At 39.8% G+C, this 24,801-nt stretch overlaps 2 protein-coding genes and 1 non-coding gene across 10 annotated transcripts in view; 1 reads left to right on the plus strand and 2 right to left on the minus strand.

Moving 5' to 3' along the window:
- The window catches only part of timeless (timeless circadian clock), an 86,508-nt gene extending 77,760 nt beyond the window's left edge, over positions 1-8,748 (minus strand). Inside the window, exons 1-3 of one of the 2 annotated variants that reach the window (XM_072248769.1) lie at positions 8,585-8,748; positions 3,530-3,664; positions 1,585-1,738 (exon numbers count right to left, since the gene is read on the minus strand). In XM_072248769.1, coding sequence (XP_072104870.1) covers positions 1,585-1,738; positions 3,530-3,611 — 236 coding nt within the window. In that variant the 5' untranslated portion in view covers positions 3,612-3,664; positions 8,585-8,748. Of the gene's footprint in view, positions 1-1,584; positions 1,739-3,529; positions 4,038-8,584 lie in introns of both variants that reach the window. The other variant, XM_072248768.1, reaches the window with a different exon arrangement.
- Positions 8,749-9,441: 693 nt separating this feature from the next.
- trnas-cga (transfer RNA serine (anticodon CGA)) lies at positions 9,442-9,523 on the plus strand. The gene has a single exon. It is a non-coding gene; the product is annotated as a tRNA-Ser (tRNA).
- Positions 9,524-18,995: 9,472 nt separating this feature from the next.
- rnf41 (ring finger protein 41) overlaps positions 18,996-24,801 on the minus strand; it is a 50,543-nt gene continuing 44,737 nt past the window's right edge. For all 7 annotated transcript variants that reach the window (XM_072249830.1, XM_072249832.1, XM_072249829.1 and 4 more), the window contains one exon: positions 18,996-22,824. In XM_072249830.1, the coding sequence (XP_072105931.1) occupies positions 22,470-22,824 (355 nt within the window). In that variant the 3' untranslated portion in view covers positions 18,996-22,469. The remainder of the gene's footprint in view (positions 22,825-24,801) is intronic.

The raw sequence follows: 24,801 nt of genomic DNA on the forward strand, positions 1-24,801 counted from the left end.
ATCAGGCATCAGACTATGTCACACATGGAAAAACAATTATTAAAGTTATAAACACAAGAGATTCTGTAAATGTTGGAAATCCTGAGCAACACACACAAAATACTGAGGAATTCAGCAGGTCAGGCAGCATTTATGGAGGGAACAAACAGTCAACGTTTCGGGCCGAGACCCTTCATCAGGACTGGAAAAGAAGATGGCAGAAGCCAGAATAAGAAGGTGGGAAGAGGGGAAGGAGTATAAGCTGGCAGGTGATAAGTAAGGGGGCAGGAGGGAGGATGATGCGAGAACCTGGGAGAGGATAGATTGAAGAGGTAAAGGGCTGAAGAAGGAATCTAATAGGAAAGGATGGTGGACCATGCCCTTTCTTCCACAGTGTTTCCCTCCCCTTTCCCTTTCTTCCAATGGTCTATTGTTGTCTTCTTGATAGCATGACAATCTGAACACAGCAGTTCCAAGCTGTTGCCAGAAAGTCTTTTCATAATCAAATAATAAATGATTGCTATTAAACCCTTCTGATAAGGATTTAAATCTAAATTTTTTCCCGTGATATCAAATGGATATGAAGTTGGAAATGTAGGTAGCTTAGTATTTAAAAAGTTTCTAATTTGTAAATATCTGAAAAAATGAGAAATAGGCAAATTATATTTATTAGATAACTGTTCAAAAGACATAAAACAGCTATCCAAAAATAAATCACAAAAGCTTAATATACCCTTCATATTCCATACCGAAAAAGCTTGATCTGTAACAGATTGGTTTGAACCAATTTATTTTATCAATCCCTATTATATATTTCTTATTGTGACTTATTGTAATTGTTTTTGTGTATGGCACTGTACTGCTGCTACAAAACAACAAATTTCTCAACAAATGTCAGTGATAACAAACCTGATTCTGATCCTATAAATTTGTCGTTTTGTAAGATTCTAGGGCCATCAAATCCCGTAGACATAAGGTAAGTAAAAGGTTGGACAACCAGGCATGAAAGTAAAATGCGTTGGGCAACAAGGTGTTCATTAGGAAGAATGTTACTTCTGTGGTGGAGGTTCACCATTTTATGAATGGAAAACTCTCTCAAGGTTGTGACCACCTTGTTCTGGACTCTCCAAATATCAGCAACATCCTCATTGTATTTAGTGTGTCTACTCATTTTAGAATGTTTTAGGGTTCAATGAGATCCCCTCCCATTCTTCTAAACCCTAACCTCTGTTGCCTCCCTCCATGGCAAAAACATCCTTCCTCAGGTAAGAAGACCAAAACTGCACAAAATCCAGATATGGGGTTTCACAAAGATCCTCTATAAATGCAGCAAGACATCCTTGTTCTTATAATCAAATCATTTTAGAATGAAGGCCAACGTGCCATTTACTTCTCTACTTGTTCACCTTAGCATTGCTTTCAGCTACCAGTGTACAAGAACATCCTGGTCTCATTGTACCTCCCTTTTTCCCAATTCATCACCATTCAGAATAATAATGTGTTTAGATAAATTCTGTTTATATAAGTCATTTGCAACTCCCCTGCTTTACCCACACTTTGCAATAATGCTCTATACAGCAAAACTCTTTCTAGTTTGGCACAGACCTTATAACTGCTTCATAAAGCATTTTCTCCTGAGGGTACTGTGTGATAATGGGCAATAAATCATTCTGCAGAATCTGTGCAGCTCCTAGCTGCTGTCGAATGTCTCTTGACTCATCCTCATGTCTAAGATACCTGATAAGGTCCTTGATGCTTTCTGGAAAATAGGAATGAATCGTCATCAAATTTACTCAACCAAAAAATGTTGATTTCAATTTTCAACACTCCTTTTCATACCAGTGACTTTCACTGAGCCACTAAAGTGGCAACTTTTCTTACATAGACTTAGAAAGTAAGAATTGGTAGACCAAACCCTGTTCTGTTCTCATCCAGAAAGAATCCCTAGAATACAGAAGAGATTCATGGAGCAAAAGTTCAAGAATAATTAGATTGTTCTCTCAATGAACCACCATAGGAACGCTAGGCCAAAAGGATCTATCTATGCCATATGAGTTCATCATTAAGCATAACATTATAGTTGTACCACACAGAAATAGCCCACTATGTCCAGGCTGACCATCAATCATCTGTCCATACCAATCCCATTTATCAGTACTTTGTCCATAGCCCCTTAAACCTTGGTGTGACATATTTCTTTTCTCCCATCCCCAGAAGTCATGAGGCAAACTGTAAAGTTATTGCTGGGATAATCCTCTGCAGGACAATTAATGAGCTGCAAAGCTATAGGCCCAGCAACATGAGAGGTTCATTTAACTCAGTGCTTCATTAGCAACCATTACTGTTACAAGCCACTAAGAAAGAAAACAGGAGTACTTTTACCCTACAAAACGGTGTGCATCACAAACACTTTGTCAAGAGAAAAAGAGAGATGTAGGCTTCAGTATCCAGTCATTACAGCAAGGAAAAGGACTGACACACTTATAATTCATAGTTCCAATTATTTAAAAACCACCTGAGTTTTGTTATCATTCAAGCTTCCCCTTCTGTAATTTACTTGACTACTAAAGAGAATAGAAAGGCTGAAAGAAGGATTAGAAAGTTTGGATTAAACCTGTCCAAGGTACCTGCTCTTGTGAGACACTGCTAGCACAGAATGATTGCTGGAATTCTTTATCATGAAGACAGACAGAATTAATTTATGATGGCAAGCATGTCCTGATGCTCCCTAATGTGATAAAGCACTCTGCATTTAAAACATGAGGAAAGCTCGGAATCCTGTCACATTAACAAGGGCAACTTTTATGGAAGGGTTTGACTGGGTAGACGTAGAGATGTTTTCAATTGCAGGAGCCCAGAACCAGGGCCATAAATATGCATAACACAAGTCACTAATAACTGCAATCAGAAACTCAGCAGCAATTTCAGCATTGACATTTGGAGGGTGGTCAAAATTTAAATTAAACAGTATGATGGAAACATGAAATTGTAGGTTATGAAAATAAAAATAAAATACCAGCAATGGTTAATACCAGCAATGCATTTGATGAGAGGGTTATGGCTACATGCAAGGTGCCAGAAAATCTCTGAACTCTGTGTTACTGCTTTAAAATAAATGCTGGATTTGGTGATATTGATCCGGAGGTGCTTCAGAGGTCAAGAATGAAGCACAAATTAGATGGTTATGGCCATTTTATCAAGTGTTACAAGAACAAAGAAAAGACAAAAGAAGTTGTGGTCATCTCACACTCAGACTAGAGATAAACAAAATTCCAGTGATAACAATTAACCTATAAAATAGTCAGATTCAAGTGGTATGACACCTGCTGCAGAAAAATTGAGAAACTTCTAAAAAAAATACAGAATCAGCTATACTATAATTACTGGAATATTTACTAAACAATTACATGTATACAGATGGTAATATAAAAATTATGAGCAAGTATTGACAAGTTAGACTACAAGCAAAATACTAGCAAAATAACAATTCTACAATCTAATCCAGCATAAACAAGGGAACAACATTTAAATCACAGCAAAATTGACTCACCTAAACAATCAGGCTCTTTGTGATAATTGTCTCCTTCCAAATATCCTAAGGCACTGCACGTTGCTAATAGTTCACTGTTCATTGTGCTCACATCCACACAGTGCACTCGTTAAAGCAGCAGAGGGCAGACGAAACCTGGAACAATTTAATACCCAAGGTGGGTAGGTGGGGGGGGGGAGGGGTTAGAAAAGAGGATGATATTTCTGCAAAGGCTGAGGGAAGGGGTACAGAGAAAAAAATCACTGTATAAAGCAACACTGTGCAGCAGTAGTATGAGGGAAAACCAGGAGGGAGAAGCATGCAATTATGCAAAAAAAAAAGTCCCTGTTCTCACACTCTTGCAGATACAAAATTTAACTCAAAATGGGACAGCAATTATATAGCAATGTACTAATGGTGAAATGAATTCTTGGCCTCAACACACGCTGCTCTCCAGAAATCTTCACTGTGTTCTGACAGCAGAAGGAAGAGTCTGACACAGGTCGAGGCCTTCTTAGCTACAATCAGCCTGCAGAGTAAACACAAGATTTAATATCCCAAAAGAAAAACAATCACTACTATACAGACACAGAGCATTACAGCACAAAAGCAGGCCCTTCAGCCACCTAGTATGTGCCAAACTGTTATTCTACCTAGTCCCATCAACCCACACCAGCACCATATCCTTCCATGCCCTTCCCATTCACATACCTATCAAAACTTTTCTTAAACGTTGCAATCAAGCCTGTATCCACCACTTCCACCGGCAGCTCATTCCACACTTACACCACCCTCTGAGTGAGGCATGCTGCCTCCTGCCATGCCCAACCTCAGCTCCAAGAGGAGGCTGGATTCAATTCTTTCCTCCCCACCTTCTACCCACACATGGCCAGCTGTACCTCTGGTTAGTAGTGACAGAAGAATTAGTTTTGTACAAGATACCACAATCCCCAACTTCTCTGCACTGAGCCAATTATCACTCCAATAACACTCCAATTATCCAATATCTAATCACTGCAAAGGCTAAGATTCAAGTCTAGAGTCATTGTGAACTCCACCAGACAGTGCATTTACCCACTGTACATCAAGCAAACTCTCTTCTACCCTCTTGTGCCAGCTGAGAAATGTTGCTAAAACAGACCTGGGGGCATCTGATTAGCTGTACTTTTCTAACCACACAGAAATGGGTATCATTGAAAGGTTTAAAATTAATCAAATTAATGGGACAGCTTGGCAGAGTCATGCTATTACAGCGTCAGCAGCCGGGTTCAATTCCTGCTGCTGTCTGTAAGGAGTTTGTATGTTCTCCCCGTGACCACGTGGGTTTCCTCCCACTGTCCAAAGGCGTACAGGTCAATGGGTCATTTGGGTGGTGCAGACTCATTGGGCTGGAAGGGCCTGTTACCAGGCTGCTTCTCTGAAAAGAAAAAGCATTTTTATTCTGAATGTCACTGATGCATGCGCAGCACTACCCAGTGACGACAATCTCAAATACAAAGAAAAAAACCCAATGGCGTTGGTGATATTTGTGGACCATGAGATGAAAATAAAGAGATAAAGGCAGCAAAGGCAGAGGAACTTAGCCCAGAAAAATCAGAGGTGCATGTAATAAAGACTAATACAATAACTATGGGGAATTTTAATCTGTATAAAGAATAGGATGACTAAATTAGTGATGATAGAATGGAGGGTGAATTCAAAATGTAAGATTGTTGTCCAAATCAGCTATGTTGTGGTAACTGGCCATTTTAGATCTAGTGTTATGTAACAGTGACTCAGGTTCAATTTATTCTCCCTACAACTGCGTGGGTTTCCTCTGGGTGCCCTGGTTTCCTCCCATGTTCCAAAGACATACAGATTAGTAGGTTAATTGGTCACATGGATGTAATTGGGTGGTGTGGGCTTATTAAATAGATAAATAAATCTAAAGGGGCCTTTAGGGAAACGTTATAGTATGTCAGGTTTTATATAACATTTTAAACCAACTTAATTCAATCCGATGCTAGAGTCTGAAATCTAAACAAAGCAAACTACAAAGGTACAAGAAGCTCAAACTGGCTGTAGTAGATTGAAAAAATACAGTATAAGATATGACAGTGAAAAAACAATGGGTAACAGTTTAAAAATACATTGTTCACAAGTAATTTATATCCCTCAAAGGCAAAAAAAATTCCAACAGGAAATGCAGTCCAGTGATGACAATCAAGAGAAGTTAAAAACACTATTAGATCAAGGGAAAAGATTTAAGCAACACACACAAAATGCTGGAGGAATTCAGCAGGCCAGACAGCATCTAGGAAATGTTGACTGTACTCTTTTCCAAGATGCTGCCTGGCCTGCTGAGTTCCTCCAACATTTTGTGTGTGTTGCTCAGATTTCCAGCATCTGCAGGTGTTCTGTTGTTTGTGAAAGGAAAAGGTTTATAACTTTATCCAAAAAAAACATAAGGGAAAGAGTTAAGAAAAATTAAGAACTCAGCAAAGAAGAATCAAGGTATTGCTAAGAAGAGGGAAACTAGAACATAAAAATAGGTGAGCAAAGAACACAAAAACTGACCATCTATAGTTGTGTAAAAAGTATAAATTATGTAGAAATTAGGAAAACTTAATGTGAAACCTTTCAGATTGAGATAAAAAGTAATCACATTGTAGAACAAGAAAAGCAGAGGATTTACACAATAATTTTATCTCTGGACAAAAAACCAGTGCAGGAAAGAAAGTGGTTATTTTTGGGTTGGGAGACAGTCAGCTGTATGATGTTACAAGGACTGGCGTTGGAGGTCCTGGCTGTACAGAAGCTACAGCAATAATTTGAATAAAGGAATCACATGTAATAGATGTAAAGATCAGTGGAAGCGTAGGTTATGAGTATGATGCAGAGCGTTTGAGCACTTAAGAATGCACAAGGACAAATCAGTTGGGATAGAATATGTAAAACAGTGAGGTCATTCCTTTGGTAGTTAAAGGTGGTGTTTTCCAAATGGTGAGAGTGAAAGCTGGTGTTCAGAGGGTCCTTAAACAGCAAAGCCTCAACATTCATGTTGGATACATCCTAGAATAGCTGAAAATCCCAAAGAGTGCAAATACCATTTATTTCGCCAATGTACCTGGGAGATTACTTTGCAGGGAGGGTTTGCAGAGCTGAACAAGGCTTTTAATTGTTGGGAGATTTGCCCCAAATCCTCTCAAGCTTGAAGTCTTGTAGTCAGGTAGTCACAAGTAGAGGTATCAACCCTGAGCTATTTGTTGGGCATTTAATACTTCACTAGTAGTTGAATAGCTGAGTCTGGATGAGTCTTGCCATCTCCCTCAAAAGCTTCCACGCTGATATAAATAAGACCATAAAACTTGGGAGGGGAATACACCATGCAGCCCATTTTATCATGGCTAATTTATTTTCCCTCTCAATCCCATTTTCCTGCCTCCTCCCCGAAACCTTTGACACCCTTAAACCTATTAACCTCTGCTTTAAATATACCCAATGACTTGGCCTCCACAGCCATCTGTGGCAATGAATTCCACAGATTCACCACCTTCTGGCTAAAGAAATTCCTCCTCACCTTTGTTCTAAAGGGACATCCTTGTATTCTGAGGCTGTGCCCTCTGGTCTTAAGACTCCCCCGCATCTACTCTATCTAAGCCTTTCAATAATCACTCCCTCATTCTTCTAAATTCCAGCGAGTAACGGCCCAGAGCCATCAAACAGGCCTCATACATTAATCCTTTCATTCCTAGGATCATTCTCGTAAACCTCTCTCTCTACCTTCGCCAGTGCCAGCACATCCCCTTTTAGAAACAGGGCCCAAAACTGCTCACAATATTAGAAATGTGGTCAGACCAATGCTTTATAAACCTCAGCAAATAAGAGAAAACTGTGCCAGGAATCATCTGAGGGCTCAGAACTCTTTGGGTTGAATCATTTCCTCATTAGTAGAGCAGAAGGTCTCATCAGTACTGCAGTGGTGGATTTCAACCCAGATTTAACAAAAAGGTTTACTGTACAGACGCTAGCATCCAGGTACAACTTAGGAAGTTGAGCACTACATTGGACTTCATTGCAAGGGGACTTGAGTACAAGAGACAGCTTGCTCAAATTATATAAGCCTCTGGTGATACTGCACCTGGGATATCCCCACTTCAGGAGGGATAGAAACATGGTGAAGGATCTTTTCCTGGGATGTTGTTTTACCCTTCAGGAGACATTAAGCAGACTGAGCCTGTGCTCTCTAGCGTTCCAAAAGGAAAGGTGATCTCTTTGAAAAACACAACGTTTTCACAAGGGTTGATAGGGTAGCTGTGAAGTTGCTGTTTCAGGACAGGAACTAGGAAAAATGTCTACATCAAGCAGGTGGTAAATCTTCGGAGTTCTCTACCCAAGAGGGCTGTCACGTAAATTCACGGCTGGGAAATCAATAGACTTTTGGAATATTAAGGAAGTGAACGGATAATAAGGTTATTACAGGAAAATAGCACTGACATAGAAGATCAGTCATGATCCTTCTAAACGGTGGCCAGAATATTTTCCATCTTTCAACTGCAGGTCTAATAGGTCTCGATTTTGACCAGTGACAGCAAGAAATATGCGGCTGCACTTAAAAATAAACAGCTCAATGAAGAACATAAGAGACACCATTGCGGATCCTTCATTCACCCCAAGTGTCACAACTGCCTTGCGTGAGGCGAGAGCACACTATTTTGTTTGATATTATCATTGTCAGGTTTTGCGATGTTAAAGGTGCTGTAAATTATTAAAGAATCATTTTTAAAATCTCCCAAAGATTAATGTAGTTGGAAATCAGAATCAGGTTTATTAACACCGGCATGTGACGTGAATTTTGTTAACTTTTACAATTAACCATAAACTTTAACAAACAGAATATTAATATTATAATGATTTGTTACTCAAATGAAGTAGCTGGAATTAAGAACAGAGCAATAAAGTCGTCTGATTAATTGTCAATAGAATTGCAATTCTTTGTGAAACGTTTGTAGCCTGGATGGTGCTGTTTGGCGAACTCCAGAGCCGCCTCATCAAGAAAACTAAGCGACCGGTTTAAGGAAAGGACGCTAAACTCACCTGATCCGTTCTAAGTTGGTCTCAAATATCTTTAAATATTTCATTAAAAAATTGCATCTATTTTTAGAAAATTTCGAACGCGCCGCGAAACTGCCGGCGAGCGACCAAACTCCCGCCAACTCCTGGATCACTGAATGTGTTCGCGGGGGGGGGGGGCGTACGGCGAGCCTAACACAAAATTAAAATACACACACAAAAAAAATCAATTGAGTAAAGAAAACTCTATAATATACTGAATTTAACAATATCCTTTCCCAATCAACTTACAGAACGACGTTGCAGACTAATGCAGAGGGTACATAAATTAATTAGGTCACCCCACTCGTGGAGGATTAAAGCAGTCCAGTCGCCTGCTAATCCAGCAACAACAACACAAAGCAGGATAAATTTTAATGAAGGAGTAATCAATAGATTTTAGGATTTATCTCATATATTGTGAAATGTCGTACCGCGATTTTATATTTTGTTCGGGTGATGAGTGACCTTTAACCCCATGAGGCGGCTTCGGCTGTCTTAAGGTATGCGGCGGCTGATTCGACTTCCTTCTGTCGGGTTGCATGCATCTTTGTTGGGGTTTGAAAGGGAAAAGACAGGCGGCGCCTTTACCAAAAACAAGTCATTCCGTTTTTCATAGTAGCATCGTTTATTTTAAGTTATCACCATTAAAATTATGTACATTGTTTCCGGTAAAAAAATCTATTGTTCTCGTCTGTTTTGCGAATAGATTTTGCGCGGGTGGAATTCTCTTCAGTTCTGTTTCCTTCTCTTGTAAACGGTTATGACTTTTGCTCCAAATTTCTAGTTGTGGTTGCACATTAGGTTCTACAATATTATATGTGGGCAATTCTTTTATATCAGTCACGGTGGCCGAGTGGTTAAGGCGTTGGACTCGAAATCCAATGGGGACTCCCCGCACAGGTTCGAATCCTGTTCGTGACGAGGCGTTCTTTTCGTTTAAACTGTCTCAATCGGTATTTGGATCATGTTTTAACACAACATGCTAAACGATTAACATAAAACAGCTTGAATATATACAGCGCTACAAACAAAACATGTAAAAATGATTCCAAAAGGCCCATCAATTAAATATCAAAACCAAAAACGTCTACTCATCATACTCAGCACTCTTGTTTATTCTGTAGACATTAAAACAATGTTCAGTGTTTCATTGTTCATACTCCCTTTTATCACAAGAACAGTAAATGCTGGAAACACACCTCAGGTCAGGCAGCATTTTGGGAGGGAAAAACATACTGTACTAAACGTTTCAGGTTAAAGGCCCTTCTCCAGAACTGAAAAAAATAACGAGTAATCTGAAGTTGGATAGCAAGAGACGGATTAAGGCTACGTCCACACTAGACTGACTACTGACAATTGATTTGGTGGCTATGTAGATGAGAGAAAAGAATCATTTATATAGCTAGTGTATCTGAAGGAATGTAAATACAGGAACATGAAAGAAAGTAGAAGAGAAAAAGGAAAGCAAAACACTGGAACTGTGACAATCCAGCCACTGCTGTATATTATGAATAAAATAATACTGGAAATATTCAGTGAAACTGATGGCAGCTATGGAGAGGGAAAAATGATTTAAAGGACAATCTTAATGTAAATAGCACGTAAGTGTAGCCCCTTCAGAGTAGTGATGTGTCTAGTGGTGGAACCTCATTGAAGCTGGTGAAAATCTTGGAGGTTGATTCATTGCCGTTCTTCCCATTGGCCTCTACAGTCAATAACAAAAGGAACCCTATCACTCCTCTGAATGGGAAAAGATAGGGTGAGAATAAGTGTGTGGAAGAGAGGATAGAGGGTTGAGAATCTTATCCTTAGAAGAAGCAATGATTAAGAAAAAGGGAAGACATTTCAGAAGCACTGATACAGACAGACTCAAAGCAAAGACAGAAGCTAGCTGATCGGAATAGAATCCTTGACAGAAGAAAGATGGAAAGAGGCGTCGTTAAGGTAGCTGTGGGAGTCAGTGAGTTTGTAGTGGACATTGGCTAATTGATTATTCCCTGAGATAGGGAAAATTCAAGTGTGGAACATATTAAAGTGTGAATAGAGTAAAAAGTAACAGATAAACTAATGATTTTTTCAAGTTCTATACAATTGCAGTAAGCAGCACCCATACATTATCAATAGAGCAGAAAAGGGGTCAAGGCAGGGGGCTTGGGACGGATTTTAAAAGGTACTGTTCCTTATAACCCATATAAATACAGATGTCACTTCAGGACTATGCAAGTTCCCATAGCCACATCTTTGATATGGACCAAGCAAGTGGAGTTAAAAGTTATTCAATGGTAGTCCAAGCTCAGCATTTTCTGTTCTTATATCAGACTTCCAGCATTTGCAATTTTTTTCTGTCTTTCAAAAAACTATTTTCGATTAAAAGTACCATGTTTTCAAAAACCTATTTCAATTCAAAAACTGCTAAAATTATTTTACAGCTGATAAAAATCAACAATTCTCACTTTTGATAAACCTTTAGGTTCATTTCATAAATTACAATTACCACATTAAATTTGGACTCCAACATTAATCTACATCTTTTGAATCATATTTTATGATTGGTACACAATAAGTTTTGATTCCACACATACCAAACAAATTCCCTAGAGTGAATAGCTTCTGTAGATATAATGTGATATCATCTCCACAAAATATAAAAAGCATCCAAAGAGCAAACGGTATTAACAGGAAGACAAGAATTGTCAAAGTACAAATATTTTAATTTTTATTCACTTTTTTTTCCTGCCCTTAATGTTGCATGGTAGCAGAGCAGTCAGCGCAACATTTTACAGAGCCAGTAATTAGGATTTGATTCCTGGCTCTGTCTGTAAGGAGCTTGTATGTTCTCCCTGTGACCACGCGAATTTCCTCCAACATTCATAAAATACGTACAGGTTAGGGTTAGTATGTTGTGGACATGCTACATTGGCGCTGGAAGCATGGCAACACATGTGGGCTGCCTCTAGCACATCCTCAGATTGTGTTGGTTGTTGATGCAAGCAATACGTTTTACTGTATGCTTCAACTTACATATGACAAATAAAACTCATTATCTTTTTATAATAAAGTGAAATAAGAGCAGTTACACATAATGGGTTGTAAATAAGCTGCACATGAAAATGGGTTGTTCAATTCTACCAGTTTAAGCCATATGAACACTATGCACTAACAATTTTTGTATGTCTTTTCTCCACATGCCTTCAAACTTCATCCTTTAACACATATCTATTCTTAAATGTTGGTGTTATTTCTGTCTGTTACAAATCTTCATTATGCATGTTTCTTTTGCTTTCCATTCTAAATTTCTTACATTGTTACAGCCTGCATAATAGAAGAAATGCACCTTGCAACAAAAAGCAACACGCCTTTTCACTTCCTAATGCTCACTGTACCTGCACATAACTTTTCAAGGACATCTGAAAACCAACACATTTTAATCTCATTTAGAAAATACTCGCCTTTCTATTTTTCTCATCTAAAGTGGATACCTGACATTTGCCATGCCCTTTCCTACTCACTTAGCTTGTTGATTTCCCCAAACCTCTGTATCCTACTCACAGTCCACACTACCACTGAGCTTTGTACCATCAGTAAATTTGAATACATTCAATGCCATCATCCAAATCGTTGACCAATTATAAATAATAATCCTTGCAGCATCCCAATAGTTACATTTACCTAGCACAAATTTTCTGTCCATTAATGAATCCTCAGACCACACCAGCATATACTTCCAATATCACCCCCCCCAATGATCTTGTGTGACACCTTATCAAAAGCATTCTGAAAGACTAAATACTTCTCGCCAACTGGTTCATCCTTATTTGCTAGTTAACATCTTCAAACATGTTCAACAGATTTGTCAAACATGATTTCCTTTCATAAATCTATGTTGACTCTACCCAATCCAATTATTGTTTTCCAAGTGGCCTGTCCTCAATATTAGATTCCAGCATTTGCCCTTCAACTGATGTCAGACCAACTGGTCTGTAGCTCCCCATTTTAGTCCAAAAGACTATAAGATATAGAGCAGAATTAGGCCATTTGGCCCATTGGGTGTGCTCCGCCATTTCATCATGGCTGATCCATTTTCCTCTCAGCCCCAGTCTCCTGCCTTCTCCCTGTATCCCTTCATTCCCTGACCATTCAAGAATCTATCAACCTCTCCCATAAATACTGTAAATCCAATAACTAAGTCTCCACAGCGCCTGTGGCAACAAATTACAGATTAACCACCCTCTGGCTTCTTGAAGAGTGGAGTGACATTTGCAATCTGCCAGTCTTCTGGAACCATTCCAGGATCTAGTGATTGTTGAAAGATCATTACTAATGCCCCCACAATCTCTTCAGCCACCTCTTTCAGAACCCTGGGGAGTAACCCCTCTGGTCCAGGTGACTTGTCTACTTTCAGACCTTTCAGTTTCCCAAGCACCATCTCCCTAGTCATAGTAACTGCACTCACTTCTGCCCCCTGACACTCTTGAACTTCCACCATACTGCTAGTGTCTTCTACAGTGAAGACCAATCCTTAATTAGATTGTCCACCATTTCATTGTCCCCCATTACTACCTCTCCAGCATCATTTTCCAATGGTCCAATATCCACTCTCACCTCCCTTTTACTCTTTATATAGCTGAAGAAATGTTTGGTACACTTTTTAATATTATTGGCTGGCTAATGTTTGTATTCCATCTTTTCCTCATGACTTTTTTAGTTACCTTCTGTTCGTTTTTAAAAGCTTCCCAATCCTCTGACTTCCCACTAACTTTTGCTCTATTATGTGACCTCTCTTCAGCTTTTATGTTGGCTTTGACTTCTCCTGTCAGCTATCATGGTTGCGTCATCTTGTCTTTAGAATATTTCTTCTTTGGGATGTATATATCCTGTGTCTTCCAAATCACTCCCAGAAACTCCAGCCATTCATGCTCCGTCGTCATCCCTGCCAGGGTTCTTTTCCAATCAATTCTAACCAACTCTTCCCTCATGCCTCTGTAATTCCCCTCACTCCACTATAATAACGATACATCTGACTTTAGCTTCTCCCTTGCAAATTGCAGGGTGAATTCTATCATTTTCTGATCACTGCCTTCTAAGGTTTCCTTTACCTTAAGCTCCTTAATCAATTTGGGTTCATTGCACAACACCCAATCCAGAATAGCTGATCCCCTCGTGGGCTCAACCACGAGCTGCTCGAAAAAGCCATCTCGTAGGGATTCTATAAATTCCCCCTCTTGGGATCCAGCACCGACATGATTTTTCCAATCTACCTGCTTATTGAAATCCCCCATGACTATCGTAACATTGCCCTTTTGGCATGCCTTTCCTATCTCCTGTTGTAATTTGTAGCCCACATCCTGGCTGCTGTTCGGAGGTATGTATATATCTTCTATCAATGTCTTTTTACCCTTGCAGTTTCTTAACTCTACCCACAAGGATTCTACATCTTCTGATCCTATGTCACCTCTATCTAAGGATTTGATATTATTTTTTACCAACAGAGCCAACCACCCCCTCTGCCTACCTGCCTGTCCTTTCAATACAATGTGTATCCTTGGACATTAAGCTCCCAACTATAATCTTCCCTCAGCCATGACTCAGTGATGCCCACAACGTCATATCTTCCAATTTCTAACTGTGCTACAAGTTCATCTACTTTATTCCATATATTGTGTGCATTCCTGTATTCTGCATCCTGTATTCATCGCCCTTTTCGATTTTGTCCGCCTTTTACATTGCAACTCATCCCACTAACTGCAATTTTGCCCTATTATCAGCCTGTCCTTGCTGGCAGTCTTACTATACATTGCGTCTGTTTGTAAACTCATTGCACTATCCTCAGCCCTATCACTCCAGTTTCCATCCCCCTACCAAATTAATTTAACCCCCCCCCCGCCCCCCACACAGCTCTAGCAAAGCTTCTTGAAAGAATATTGGTCCCCTTCAGGTTCAGGTCATAACCGCCCCAGAGGAGATCCCAATGATCCAGAAATCTGAACCCCTGCCCCCTGCACCAGTTCCTCAGCTATGCCTTTATCTGCCAAATGCTCCTATTCTTATCCTCACTGGTGTATGGCACAGGCAACAATCCAGAGACAACCACCCTGGAGATCCTGCTTTTCAACTTTCTACCCAGCTCCCTAAAATCTCTCTTCAGTACCTCCTCACCTTTCCTACCTATATTATTGGTGCCAAAATATACCAAGACTTCTGACTGCTCACCCTCCCCTTTTAGAGCACAATCCAAGGCATCCCTGACCCTGACACCTGGGAGGCAATATTCATTCAGGCGTCTCTATCACATGCACTGAAACCCGTCTCTGTTTCTCGGACTATGGAATCTCCTACCACCACTGCAGTCCTCTTCACCTCTCTTCTCTTCTGAGCCACAGCGCCAGACTCAGTGCCAGAGACCCGGTCGTTGTGGCTCCCTGGTAAGTCCCCCTCAACAGTATCCAAAATGGTATCCTTATTATTGAGGGGAACAGCCACAGGGATACTCATTTCCCTTCCTCCTCCTGACAGTCACCTGCCCCGTGCCACTTGGGGGTGACCACCTCCCTGTAGCTTCTGTCCGTCTCACCTCAGTCTCCCGTATGAGCCGATGGTCATCGAACTGCAGCTCCAGTTCCTCAACACGTTCTCTGAGGAGCTGGAGCTCAGAACAGATGTGCTTATCTAGGAGGCTAGAGGTCTCCCAGAATTCTCACATCTCACACACACAACACTACCCCAGAGCCATTCTCACTGCACTAACTGTGCCCTAACAGACGAGGAATGAAGAAAAAAAAGAAACTTACCAGATAGTTACCTTGCCCAAGCCTGATGATCCAAAGCCTCTCTACTCAAATACTGGTCCACTCACACAATGGCCACTCTGCTTGCACCCACCGTCTTTTCATTTGCCATTGCTACTGAGTCCTGCTCATTGATTGGCCACAGTTCAATCTCCGAAAACTGCTGCGAAGCACTGCTTTTTAAATCCTCAATCACGGACCTGTGTGAAGTCACCTCTTCTCATCACGCTCCTGCTCTCTGATTGGCCGCAGTTCAAACTCTGAAAACTGCCGCAAAGCGCTGCTTTTTAAATCTTGGAAATGCATGAAGTTGTCTTTTCATCTCATGCTCCTGTTCCTGATTGGCTAAACTCCCTCCTTTATTAAATAGTGTGGTTATATTTTCTGTCATCCAGACTGTGGGATCCATTCTCAAACAGAGCTTTGCAGTGACAATCAATGCATCCACCATTGCAATAGCCACCCCCTTCAAGATTCCAGGCCAAGTAGTATTGGGGCCTGGGGATTTAATCACTTTTCAGTCTCATTAATTTCTTCTTTTTTTCCCTCTAATACTAATTTCTTTTTCATTTCTTCTTGAACTGCAGTTCTCCACCATTTCCAAGAGATTTTCTGCAACTTCAATCTGCAATCTCCTTAATTCTTTGTCATTTATCTCCCACTATGATTTTGCTTCTGTCCATAAGGGAGCCACCTTAATTGTTACTTATCTACAGAAATTCTGGCCAGTGTCACATGACATCCTTCTGCATCATCAATTTCTGACTTGAAAGTTCATCCTTTTAACATAAAGATAGAAAGTTCTGCAGCCTGAGATTGTGAGTTATTGGCAAGCGCATTGTGGGAACAAGATTTGAAAAAGTGAGTGTGGTTAGTTGGTCATTCTTCTCCCTCAGATCACAAGGAAATTAGGCACTTGGCAAGGGCCAATAAAATAAAGTCAGGTTTAAAGAGCGACCAATGCAGGAGCAGCCATTGTAGGATGGACAGTGTTAGAGTGGAGGCCTTGAAGAATTGGTGCAGCTTTAGAGTTTCAGATTTGTGGATCATTGGGATCTCTTTTGGGGAAGATATGACCTGTGTAAAAAGGACAGGTTACATCTGAACTTGAGCAGGACCAATATCCTTGCAGGCAGGTTTTCAGTTGTTAGGGAGGGTTTAAACTAGTTTGGCTGGGGGAATGGGAACCAGAGTGATAGGTTGGGTCAGGTGGTATACAGGTAGATGCAGCATGTAGAAAGACTTGTGAGGAAGGATAGATAGCTGATAAGGCAAAATCAAAGTCAATCAGATGGATTGAAGTGTGTCTATTTTAATACAAGCAGTATCAGGAACTTAGACTATGGGTCATTACAAACTATGATGTGGCAATTATAGAGACTTGGCTGTCACAAGGACAGGAAAGCTGCTGTTCTGGGGTTTAGATGCTTCAAAAGGGACAGGGAAGGAGATAAAAGAGGTGGTGGAATAGAATTGCTAATCAGGGATAATATCACAGCTGCAGAAAGGGAGGTCATTGTGCAGTGATTGTCTGCTGAGTGTCTACAGTGTGGGTGGAGTCAGAAACAGGAGGGGAACAATCACACTATTGCGAAGATTCTATAGACCCTCCTCCTCCCCCCCTCCCCCAATAGTAACAGAGACACTGAGGAACAGATCGGGAGGCAGATTTTGGAAAAGTGCAAAAGTAACAGGATTGTTGTCATGGGTGATTCCAACTTCCCTAACACTGATTGGTACCTCATTATTTGATTGGGCTGAATTATTTTTTTTTTAAAAAGGTGTCCAGGAAGGATACCTAATGCAATATGTAGGCCGACGACAAGAGTAGTCAATAGTCGTCTAGATGGCCATAGTGGATCTGGTGCTAGGCAATGAACCAGGTCAGATCACAAATCGCTCAGTTGGTGAGCATTTCAGAGACAGTGACCACAATTCCTTGACCTTTACCACAGCCTTAGAGGAGAATGGAAGCAGGCGGTATGTGAAAGTATTTAAATAGAGGAGGGGGAATTATGATGCTATTAGGCAGGAACTGGGGAGCACAAATTGGGAACGAATATACTCAGGGAAATGCACAACAGATATGTGGAGGCTGTTTTGGGAGCACTTGCTGAAGGTTCCAGATAGGCTTATCCCACTAAGGCAGGGAAAGGATGGTAGGGCGAAGGAACCATGGTTGACAAGAAATGTGGAACATTTCATCAACAGGAAGAAAGCAGCTTACTTAAGGTTGAGGAAGCAAGAATCAGACAGGCCTCTAGACTTATGGTAGCCAGGAAGGAGCTGAAGAATAAACTTAGAAGATCTAGAAGGGCCATGAGAAGGCCTTAGCAAATGTTCTACACATATGTGTAAAACAGAAGGATGGCCAGAGTGAGGGTACGGTATGACCAATTAGGGATAGTGGAGGAAATGTGCCTGGAGTCGAAGGAAGTATTGGGCAAGTCCTTAATGAATACTTTCCTTTCAGTATTCACTCGTGAGAGGGACCTTGACTACTGTTTGTGAGGACAGTGCAAAACAACAGGCTGATATGCCAGAATAGATCAACGTTAAGAAAGGATATGCTGGATCTTTTATAAAACATTAGGACAGGCACGTCCCCAAGGTCAGATGGATTCAGAATCAGTTTACGCACAAAAGCAGAGTATGGTTGTAGATGGAGCATAATCTGCCTGGAAGGTGTAGGGATAACACTGGGAACTATAGACCAGTGAATCTTACTTCAATGGTGGGCAAAGTATTGGAGACTATTCTTGAGACTCCTGGTTCAACCTAAAATGTGCAGAGTTTTATTTTCTCTTGGGATTGTTCCTCGACAGCAACTATCCCCCATTTCTTTAGAAAAGTTACTTTTTTTGGATGTGGAAAACTTAGGTGTAAGTTCTTTTTCCTCTGCTTGTGAATTGGTTTGTGCAAACTGAATTTGTTTAGCCTTTGGTGGACTTTGCTACAAGACCCACCTCCAATTTATTCACTAATAACATTGTCAACAGTCTTGAAACAACATCATACCTAAAAGTCCCAGCTTAGAGCTGTCTTGAATGTCCACAATAAATCAGCAGAAACTCCAGTGACAAATAATTTATTCCGACAGTCTGTGCCTTGCATATTTTTGAGAACCAGAGCAAAAGGGATTGCAAAAATAAATTGCAGCAAAATCAGTTAGCGCTCAGGGTTGTTTACTTTTGTGCTGATTGCACTGACATTGGCCACGTTGCATCAAAATACATTAAACCAACGCATGTCATTAAATGGAAGCTCTAAAACATCACGTACGATTTCTTCCGCTACTGATAATCAATTTTCCCACTTTCTTGGGTAAAGAATTTTACATGGAGTAAACCCAAAAATAGTTCCATTTGGATTTCCCCCAAGTTCTGTGTCATTTGCATATTTGAACATTCTGCATAAATCAATGTTTTTGCACAAGCACGTTGTAAATTAACCAGTGGTTATGTAAGAAGTTGATTGACTGGCAGGAAGTGCATGAACCTGGCTTCAAGTCCATAGTGAGGGTTAAAGAAACTGAGACTGACAGGCAGCTTAAGGGGGCACGTGCATGATGCAGGATGGAAAGAAAAAAAAAGACAAGAACACCGATGTGTATACTGTGGAGTTTATTTCCAGATAACTTATATTTTTAAAAAAGTGTTTTGTTCATTAATACCATGTGCCACAGCTTTTCAAAGTACAACACAACTAATCAGCTACAGGTGACAATTCTGGACTTCAAACACTTCAAGTCACAAAATAACTGGTGTACTCAAGAGGTCCACTTTAAAAAAAGGCACACACACAGACAGACATTACACATTTTTATAAAATTAAAACAAAGCATGAATTGTTTGCCAGAGCAACACAAAAAATACTTCATACAAGTTTACTCATTTTATCTTTTTGCTGCAAGGAGACAGTTTATAATACCATTTATCTTCCCATGTACAGTATCTAATAGATAACTATTTAAATCCACTACTGCATAACCAGCACCATACAGCCTTTAAGACTAATGGAATGGCCTTTTTTTTTAAACTTTTGCATCACATCTAATTACTTTGCTAAAATTTGTTTTTTTTTATATTACGTTTCAAGTGTGGTTTAAAAGGGATTTACTCCTCTGTGGAGCCAAATAATGAAATATACTGATATTTTTAAACGAATAATTGAACACATGAAAAGACAATTAGATTGGTCCAAGAGGTTGACTAGAAGGTGGCCGTTACCCATGTAGCAAGACCTAGCCGTATAATGTGACTGAGTGTTTGAATCTTGTTCTGAACAGAATTTGCCAAATCTTAGGTAGTACAGCACTTAGAACTACAATTGACCCCAGAATCCTTCTGCTGTTGTGGAGTAAAAGCCATTTGCTTCTGACAACTTTCTACCAGCAATCCACATTGATAAGTGATGTCAAAAATTGTTGGAATGCTCTCAAACCAGAAGCCCACTGTAATCAAGTATAGAGGGACAATTTAGTACTCCACCTTCCAGAGTATTGAAAGGCAAGCACATTCCCACACAATTCACACTACCATAGTTTGTTGTAGGTAACCTTAAGGAGAGATTTTATTCAAAGGCCCTTGATTGCAAAGCAAAGAATGCAATTCTAGGTAAAGGGGATGTATGGAAGACACGAAAGCAGGGAAATATTTCTAGGTGTAATTTTCTGCCCAAGAACAGGAGGTTTGCTTTCTCCACCACCTTCATGACCCCTCCCCCTTCAAAATCTTCCATTAGTGAGTTGGGTAACCATGTGCACACAGGACTGAAACGTTCAAAACAGGACATGTGGCACCAGATCCAACATGCAAAGCTCTCAGATATCAAGTCACCAAAAGAGCAGAAAATCACTTCAAGATATGATCAAAGGAACGCAAGATTGGTCAAGAATAAGGGAATGTCAGAAGCAGAACCACTTTACTTACTGCATACTTTGATATACAGGCCTGTATTTGCAGCCATCCAAAATTAAGTTTTCTTTAAATAATGTAAGACAAAGGACTTATCTGATAATTAAAACCAGAATTAGACAAAAACTAAGCTCAACCCTCCCCCCCAAAAGGAAATTCAGATTTCTGTAAGCCAAGTGTTTATTAATCTCAGATCTCAGTGAGTCCATGGTGACAGTGGTAGATCCTTCAACAGAAGTTACAAAATTCTTCAGGTGCAACCACAAAAAAAAATAGAAAAAGGGTTTAAAAGGGTTTTCCTTTCATGTTCTTCAAGCACTGAAAGGATTTAAATCCCACAAGAAACTTAAGCCACCTAATTTTCACCCTCTTGGAACAAATGTACATCTTATATGCACGATATTCAAAAATGATATACATTCAAGACTCACACAATAGATTTGTCTGAAAGAGACACAACACAAGGAGCTTTGATGAAGATTAGTTCAGATTCAGAAAATCTAAAATCTACCCAGAAGTGAATCGATACCACAGACTTATGTCAAAGTCCTAACAGAAGCTCAAAAGTTTTGCACATTTGTATGGTTCAGCTGGAAAACTAGGAGTTTGTGCTTCAACTCCCTCAGTCCTATTCTATGGATAAAACAAATGGCAAGATTTTATTTAAAATACATACACACAAGTTCTAGCTAGAGTTTATTGGTTCACAGCACTTTTTCTTCCGCACATCTCCCTCCCCTGAAAGTCAATTCAAAACACTATGTTTAAGAGTCGTTGTTACTGACAGGCATTCTTAGCTGCTTTGATTCAAATTTAACTTGAGGGAGAAATGACAACCCCCTTACCTTTGAAGTCACTGTTAAATAACATCCTTGTTTTAGGCACAGTTACCAATGTACTGGTACCTAGCTCATTCAGTTGCACTGAAGTCAAGTTTATATAATATTTGATGTACACATTTTTAAAACTTCAAGCTTTCAAAGCTATCTTCAGTCATATATATATTTTTGGAATCCTATACTAGCTCAGCCTTCATTCTGACTTGGGAGTCCTGCAATCATACGTGCAATTCCTACCCATGTGATAAAGCAGCTGGGTAAATTATGCAGTTTACATGAATATAGAGCATCACATTCAGGCTCACTTAATCAGATATTTCTACATAACATCTCAATCAGGATGGCTTTCTAGTTATGTGAGAAACAAAATATTTGTGGGATTTTAAAAGCATGAACACTCGTCCTTTTTTGTTCCTGCTCACTGAATACACCTCACTCCAATTTTAGCCATTTTTGCACAGAACTCCATTTAGATATTATTGACTTCAATTTAACAATCTAATTTAAGGCAAATCCAGAAAAGTAGGATTTAGGTTAAAGTGATTAAATGTTGGCAGAGTTTCAACATAGAACAAAAAAAAAATATAGGACTGCAACCAACTTGCCTCGCAGGAGCGTAAATTTCTGCATCTTTCTGCCCCTGCCTTGTGAATTTAAGAAATCACCCATCATGCGATTGAATTGGTTGCAGGTATTAAAGTTTACTTCACATGTTGTCACTTGGGTTTTGCATAAATTTTAATATTTTATGCCCAAATACAAAACACATTTCAGCAAATCGGCCTTTAAGATTGCTTTAGTGGATATTAAGCCATGTAGTGCATACAATATTTATCTCTATAGTTTGCTCTTACAGAAACCTCACAGTAGTTTACCCCTCAAAACTGTTCACAAAAAACACTTCTTGCATTGTTTACTGTGTTAACAGCCTGTACTACAAAAAATTGGCCATTACCATTTTCTACTTGAAAAGAAGAGGGGAAAAATACCAATAAAATTTAAAGCACAACACAAACCACTGCAGGGGCACCACAATTGTTAAGTTTTCTTATGTGGCATCTGGAATGGGCATCAGAATTGTACTTCATGTTTTAAAATTGTGAATAAATACATAAGGTTGGAACAAAGGTTCTGTGAGCTGCAAACCCATTCTTTAAGCTAGTTCTGGCGTTGCAAAGGCGGTGATCGAATAACCCATAATGCAGTTTGGCATTAAGCCTTTGGTCATGTCCAAGTCTGCTTGCCGAAGATATTCCAGAGGGCAAGTCAAAGTCCTGCTTTCTTCTTATAGTAGAAACTTCAATTCAGAGGAGAAAATCGATCTGCTTTAAAAGATTTCCTCTACTCCATGAGCAAAGATCATTACCAGACCAGGCTCCATGATCATGTCCTCTCCCATGTGTTGGTTCTCACATGCCATCACCACTACAGCTTGCTTCCCTGGGATTCGTTTAGCTACATAGTTCTCGTAGAACCTGCGGTTCATTTGGCGAGTCTCTAGTGTGGCCAGACCCTGAGGCCAGTTCCTCTCGTGTGCATTTTCGATGAGATCATTGACTATAGACATTGGGCACCCACTGTCAATGAGAGACCGCTTAATGACTGCTTGGAGAACTGCATCTGGGGTGGAGATCATCCCACCCCATCGGGTAACTCTAGCAGGTTGCAATGAATTGACCCACCTATAATACAGAAGATACCATTCACGTTTTATTTAACAAAACAGGCAAACAAAGTTATAATCAATTAAAGCCCTGCAAGTCAGATAAACAACAGGTAAGTTTCTCTTGCACCTTCACCAGGTAGGACAGCTGCATAATAAAAAGTCCCTCAAGATACCTGGGAAGTAAACAAGTTGAAGTGAATAACAAGTCACGGATTAAAAAGACCATGACCAAACTACTGGCATTCAACATGGACTTTCCTTTGACCACTAAGGATGCAGAAAAGAAACCTATTTTTATAGATTTTAAGCATCTTGGAACTTGTGTTTATATAGCGCCATTCACAACTACTAAACAGCCAATGAAGCACTTTTTGAAAGCAAGGTCACTGTTGCAATGGAGGAAATGCAGCCGCCAATTTGCGCACAGACAGTGGTAAAGTTACTCGATGATGTTTCTCTTTAAAGATTCACAGAATCATTACAACACTGGCTGGCCTGGCACCATTTGGCCCATTCAGCAAAAGCACACCAGTTAAGTCTTATTTTTCAGAGTACTGCAAATTTTCCCTTTCAACTACTCATCCAATTCCCTTCTAAAAAGCTGTAATTGAATCTGCTTCCACTACCCTTTCAAGCAATGAATTCCAGATTATGATCACTCAGCTGTGAAAACATTCCTTCACATCTCCTTTGGCTCTTCTACCAAATGATGAATCTGTGCCTGCCCACTCAATATCTCCACTGAAGAAAGCTCATTTGTGAGGTCTTTAATGCTCAGATTACTTTAAGCATTCATCACTGCTCTAAAGGGAAACAAGCTCACTCCATCAGTAAAAAGCAAGGCATTCTTAGGTTTTGTAGGAGAGAATAAATTTGGACAGAAAATGGGAACACTCTATAAAGACCCCACGACACCATTCTGACAGAGCTGAGATTAAACAAGGCCACTGTTTAAACATCTCAACTGAAAGGAGGCACCAGATAAATGCTTTTCATTAGTGGAAGTACCAGTCCAGAGCAGTATTCAGTTTTAATATTCATTTTTTAAATTCTTGTTCTATTATAACACATCTTCTTGGATTAAGATTCGAGATTACTTATCACATAAACATCTAAACATAATAAAATACTTAGTTTAAATCTTCACTCAAAATATGCACTTGGGTTGAATGATTAATTCCTCATCCAACTTGCTGAACTCACTAAATTGAAGCCAAGGAATGACCTACTTTAGGTGACAAAGAATGGCCTTGGTAACAAAACATTCTGCATTCTGAATGTGTTATTTTTGATGACAGATTATAGGTTTATTGGATGACATCAGAGCGCCAAAATAACTTGGCACTGAATTTATTCTGGTAACCTTTTGGAGACATTAAGAGACCAGTCAGCCTTCAGAGAGAACAGCAGTACCAAGGCTCTTCAATACTGAAATACTAAAAAGGCATTTTAACTTCTAAATACACAAGAAAAAAACACCCACATCATTTCATTCATACACATCCAGCCATAGGCACAAAAGGCTCATAGAAGAAAATTCTAAAGTGGTCATAGTTCTATATTATAAAGACAGAAGCCAAATTCAGACATTGAAAAGACCATGCAATTATATAGCACCTTTACGTCCACAGGGCATCTCAAGGCACTGTACAGTCATTTGCACTTAATTTATTTTTAAAATACAGTTGCTATTATAACAGAGGATATGCAGGAATCTATTGGATGCAGCAAACTCCCACAAATGGCACATGAGAATGAACAAATAAAGAATGTCGGCCATAGGGTAAACATCAGGCCTACAGCAGCAGGAAAAAATTGCCTGCTCCAACACAGCTATGGATACCTCTACCTCCTCCTGGGAGGAGGCAGGCAGGGACTCAGCTTAATCCCCCTTTCATAGAATCACACCTCTGACAGCTCTGCCCAGCTTCAGTACTGTATTAATTGCCTGACCAGACCTCATGCACACGTCTTGGGAAATTGCATTTCTGTA

Source organism: Mobula birostris, chromosome X (genome assembly GCF_030028105.1).
Source record: "Mobula birostris isolate sMobBir1 chromosome X, sMobBir1.hap1, whole genome shotgun sequence".
Lineage (NCBI taxonomy): Eukaryota > Metazoa > Chordata > Chondrichthyes > Myliobatiformes > Myliobatidae > Mobula > Mobula birostris.